At 35.9% G+C, this 5,270-nt stretch overlaps 1 protein-coding gene across 1 annotated transcript; it reads right to left on the bottom strand.

Annotated features, from left to right (window-relative positions):
* Nucleotides 1–1,220: 1,220 nt before the first annotated feature.
* LOC113871533 (cation/H(+) antiporter 15-like) lies at nt 1,221–4,787 on the bottom strand. Its single transcript, XM_027508625.1, has 3 exons — nt 4,581–4,787; nt 2,828–3,823; nt 1,221–2,459 (listed from the first exon to the last, which is right to left on the bottom strand). The coding sequence occupies exons 1-3, from the start codon at nt 4,785–4,787 to the stop codon at nt 1,221–1,223; spliced, it is 2,442 nt and encodes an 813-aa protein (XP_027364426.1).
* Nucleotides 4,788–5,270: the final 483 nt, after the last annotated feature.

Below are 5,270 nucleotides of genomic sequence, written 5' to 3'. Positions count from 1 at the left end.
GAGAATTCTTTCTAGAGAGATGAAGGAGAGAAAACAGAGAAAATCTAGAGAGAAGGTCGTTTGGTGAGAAATGAACGTTTTTTAGGCTAAAATCTCTTAAATATCTTTCTAAACTCGCGCGATCTCGCCTGCGCGATAAGATTCTTGCTTGAGCGAGCTCTCATCCTCGCTTGGGTCAGCCCTCCTCGCCTGAGCGAGACAACCAGACAGCGAGATTGCTCATTTTTTTTATATTCTCGCTTGAGCGAAAATACTCTCGCCTGAGCGAGATACAATCTTGCCTGAGCGAGATTGAGTCCAGAGAGTACCTATCAGACCTGCAACTCCTCACTCGAGCGAGGTCCATCTCACTTGGGCGAGCTGCTCCTAGCCTGAGCAAAATCCCTTTCTTGCTTGGGCAAGAGAACAGTTGGGCCAACTTTATCTTATTCTCGCTTGAGTGAGGGGTTCTAGATCATTCTAGTTTAGGAAATCCTATGTTGTTTGAGCGAGACATCCTTCATCCAAATTCCTATTTTTCCTATCCAAGAGTAATAAAATTGAGGGTGTTACAGCTTATATCTAAAAAAACTATTAAAAAAATGATTCAACACCTTGAATATGTATAATAAAATTATGTATTCTTATTTATCACTTTCAAATTACATATTTAATTTAAATAAGTAAATCACTACATATATATATATATATATATATATACACAAAAAATACAATAAAATAAATATCAATTTATAAATCATTAAGCAAATTTAGTTACATAAAGTCTTACATATTAAATCAATAAACACAATTTAACTAAAATAAGTTTTATACTTACAATTAACAAATGAAACAAACAAAAATTTAAAATGAACAAATAACAATATTTTTTCATATAAGATATGCAAAAACTCAAGTAGAGCTTTTCCTCTTAGAATGTATATAATAAAGACATTAAACTCTAACAAAAAATTACTAATTCCTAAAATTCTAATCCTTCAAATGAATCACATTCATCTTTCTAAAATTTCACATTTTCATCTTATTCTCCTAGTAATTCTTTTCAAGAAGTGGATAAAAGAACATGTGTTCCAATTTCTTTTCCAAGAAGGAAAAAACACATAGCTGTGAAAGGAGGTTCAAGAAAATGGATTAAAGTTTAGGAATTTCAGTTTGATACATGTTCTACCATTTCTTTGGTCACAAGTTTCACCTATTTTGTAAAGAATCAAGTCGGTGACTCACAACATATCACATTCATTTTTCTTTGCGTGACATTTTCTGGGATGTCTAGGCTTGCTTTGTCTCCCAATCATATATTGCTGCACAACAAGCAAAGAAGAGTGTGTGCCAAAACTGGTTGAAGCCACTATATCCCCCATGACCCCAAGTTCCGGGTTATCACACCATTCCAACAACTTTTTAAAAACTAGGTAGTTCTTACCACTTCCTTGTCCCATAATGTACAAGTCATACCCGGGTTTGTCTACTTCATTGAGGATCAAAGGAATCTCCTCACCAGTTTCTATTACCACTTCCTTCTCAGAGTAACTAATGGACTCATTATTGTGCACTCCCTTGTGCCTAAAGTTAAATATGTACTCTTCATCCAACTCTTTTTGCACCACATTGTCCATAACTGTGGAAAACAAACCATTAGAATCACTCTGGAATGATTCATCTTTTTCTTCAGCAGCTTCACCTAACACTACAAGCCTCAGCGCATGCAACTTTGTTCCTGAATGTCCTGCCATTCTCCATGCAATTGACAAGGCTTCACGGTCATCAGGGCCTCCAATGAAGATCGCAATAATGCTCATTTTAGTATTTAATAATGACCCAAGACCACGGTTCACAAAGATGCCAACAGAACAAGGTGGTTGCTCTAGAACATTGTTGTTTATGTCACTGTATGCACTGTTTGTTACTTCTAGCACACCTTCTGAGCTTATCTGCTTGTGAAAGGGAAGGAGAATTATGCTTGCACGTTTCTCTTCTGTGACATTGTATATGTCCTCATGGATTGTTTGATAGGTTGACACAACATTTGATATGTCATATCTAGCTGCATTGTATCCCTCAACAAACTCATCAAATGCTTTGGTTATGCTCTCAAACTCTGAATGTGGTCCAGTTCCTTGTGATCCCCCATGTGCAGTTGAACCCTCCATTCGGGCAACAAGAAGGCCAGTGCCATGTCTGGTGAGTTCAACAAGGTGAAGCACAGATACATGTAAGGGTGAAACTCTGGTGGCATTTGCGGCTTCAAGGACATGGATCAAGCCAATGGCTTGCCGAGCATTGTGGACACAAGCCACAACTCTAAGTTCTGCATCAAACCTTTGCTTCTGCACAGTCCTTAGCTGGGATTGCATCAATCTGAATTTTGGCTTGTATATACTGTTGATCAAGGGAGTGACCAACATAGTCATCAAGATTATAGCAAGCATCATCACTGTGAAGGCAAAGGGGTCTATCAGCTGAAAAAGAGAAAAGAACATGTAAACACATGAGTTAAATGTCCATTGAGCCGGTGCATTAAATTGCAGCATGCAATTTTAGAGCCTGTAGACAGATGATTACAAAAATGTCACCTTGTTTTTTCTGTTTCCAGGAAACAGTGAAAACGTGATGTTTTTGTAATCATTAAGCTAAACAAAAAATGTATTCTAGAAACGTTTTTGACTTTTCTAAATGGTCATCAAAATGTCACCTTGCTTTTTATTTTCTTTCCTGTTTTCCTTGGACTGATATTTGAAAACAGGAAACAAAGTGAAAAAAGAGACATTTTGTAATCATTTGTAAAAACTAGAAATAGAAAGAAAAAGGTTTGGTGATTCATCCGTACACTTTTGTCCCAAGCGGCGCCTAGAAGTAGCACTGCCATGATGCCTTTGGTGTTGAGGAGCAATCCAATGCCCAATCCATCTCTAATAGGCATACCAAAGAAGATAGATACAATCATTGAGCTTAAAACTTTTGGGACGGCCAACAGCAATATGAAGAGCACAGAGAGAAACAAATTTTGATCACTCAAAATCATCCCAGTGTTAAGCCTCAAGCCAAAGCCAGAGAAGTAGACAGGGATCATAATCTCAGTAACAAAATCATCCAACATTTCCATTGTCATATCAGCAAACTTCCCACTAGGCAAAATTAGTCCATACACAAAGGCCCCAACAACATGGTGTGTGCCAAGCATATCTGTAATGTATGAGCAAACAAGAAGTCCGACCATCAAATCCAACAACTTCGAGTAGTTCCATGTCTCCATCCTTGTTGTGTGTTGGATCATGCGATTAAGGATAGGGCGCACAACACAGAAGCAGAAAACAATGAACATCAAGGTAGCCATTGCTGAGAGGAGTGGTTTCCCACCTTTGTTGGAAAAAGGAATCAAAAGGGTAAACAGAATCCACCCATATGCATCAATTAACATAGCTGCTGTTAAGGCATCTTTACCAAGCCTCGTGTAGACGATCTTAAGCCCTGTAAGGAGCCTAGCAAGGGTCGGAAAAGTTGTGACAGAAAGAACTAAACACCAAAATAAGTACCCTTGAGCCTTAACAGATATCATATCCTTTGGTAGCATTTGCTGTTCTATAGCAAGAAAACCAGCCCCCAACAGCATTGGAATCACAATGCCAGCAACGGCAGTGCATGTAGCCTTCTTGCTTGATCTTAGGATGGTCTCAAAGTTCATCTCCAACCCACTAAGGAACACATAGTACATCAATCCCGTATTTGCAAAGGTTTCAACGGCCAGAATTCCTTCTGTTCTGTACAATATATGAAAGAAAGACGAGAATCTTCCCAACATTGACGCACTCAGAAAAAAACCAGCCTGCATGTACAATACCAAGTTCAGAAATTCTGATACCTGTCCTCTTATATTTGTGTAAATGTAATAGCACCACATATACAAATAGAACGCAATTTAGTACGAATTACTTTTGATAAAAAAAAAAGAAGTGGCACAAATGACTTTATAGAAATAGGTACGCGAGTTGGAGAAACGAGCAAAAGAGACTCGATCTATAGTAAACAAATCTTTGCGCAAAACAATGAGCATTTTTCTTTCATTTTTTAACATATCATTTCGTCAATAAAAATCAGATACCATGTGTTAGAAAGAAAAAGAATTAATGTTGTGGAAAGAGAGAAATTCTATGCTTTACTGTGATTGTATATCTTTTAGCATTTTTCTAAAAATAAAAGTTCAACTATTATTTTAGTCCATTACTTAACTGGTTATTTATTTTGGTTCCAATATAAAAAATTTCTATACTTAACTTTTATATGAAAAAAAATTAGTTCGTACTATTTATTGAAATTGTGACAGTGGTAGTCTATTTCAACACAGGGACCAAAACAAAAAAGATATCATACTAGAGACTTTTTTATATGAAGGAAACAAGATGATATCAGGTATAGAAATAAAATTTAATACTCTACGCTAGTAAATAACAATAATTTATTCTCAAATGATTTTTCATACAATTACGAGAATGTAAGATTTTTTTGGTACAAAAACTAGAAACGATATCAAGTATAAAGATATGAAACATGGAACACAGGTATATGAATGAAAGAATGCTTACAAGAATCTGGGCAACATGAAGGGGCATGTGAAGGGGCTTGAAGATGTGGTGCAGAATACGAGAAAACAGAACATTGTAGGCAATTTGGATACACAAAAGAGGAACACGAGCTGCAAGGACATTATCACTCATCCATATTTTGTTGGAAACATCCAATGTTGTAGTATAACATGCCAAATCTGGTATTGAAGCTTCAGGGCTCGACATAGTTCCCTTCTGAATCTTCTTCTACGAGACCTTAGTCAATTAATTTTCTTATGCTTTTGCTTTTTCCTTTGCATCCTTAATCAAAACAAAAGTTGTTTATATAGCTGTCAGTATGCAATTATCACATTTAAGCTGGCACAGTTGAAATTGCTGTGACAATCTGTTTGCTCAATATTGCATTCATTGCTGGGCGTAATACAACCTTAATACACACTAAAATTAAACATTTGTTAACAATCCGTTGTTCAATACGAAATGCTTATACAAATGACTTCAATTCCGTTAAAACCACAATGATGACGTGGGTTCTTACGTTTTATGTTACTCTGCTTTATGTCCTTTCATTTTATTACGTAAAGTTTTAAATAAATACTTGTAATAAAAGAATAAAACAGAGGTAAAATCAATCATTTTTAATAAATTAAAATTAATTTAATGAATCTCAAAATTTATAAAATTCACATGAGAATAGAAAAAATAATA

Source organism: Abrus precatorius, unplaced genomic scaffold (genome assembly GCF_003935025.1).
Source record: "Abrus precatorius isolate BTA unplaced genomic scaffold, Abrus_2018 Scaffold7, whole genome shotgun sequence".
Taxonomy (NCBI): domain Eukaryota; kingdom Viridiplantae; phylum Streptophyta; class Magnoliopsida; order Fabales; family Fabaceae; genus Abrus; species Abrus precatorius.
Note: the sequence above shows the minus strand (reverse complement) of the source record. Positions and strands in the feature narration are given on the sequence as shown.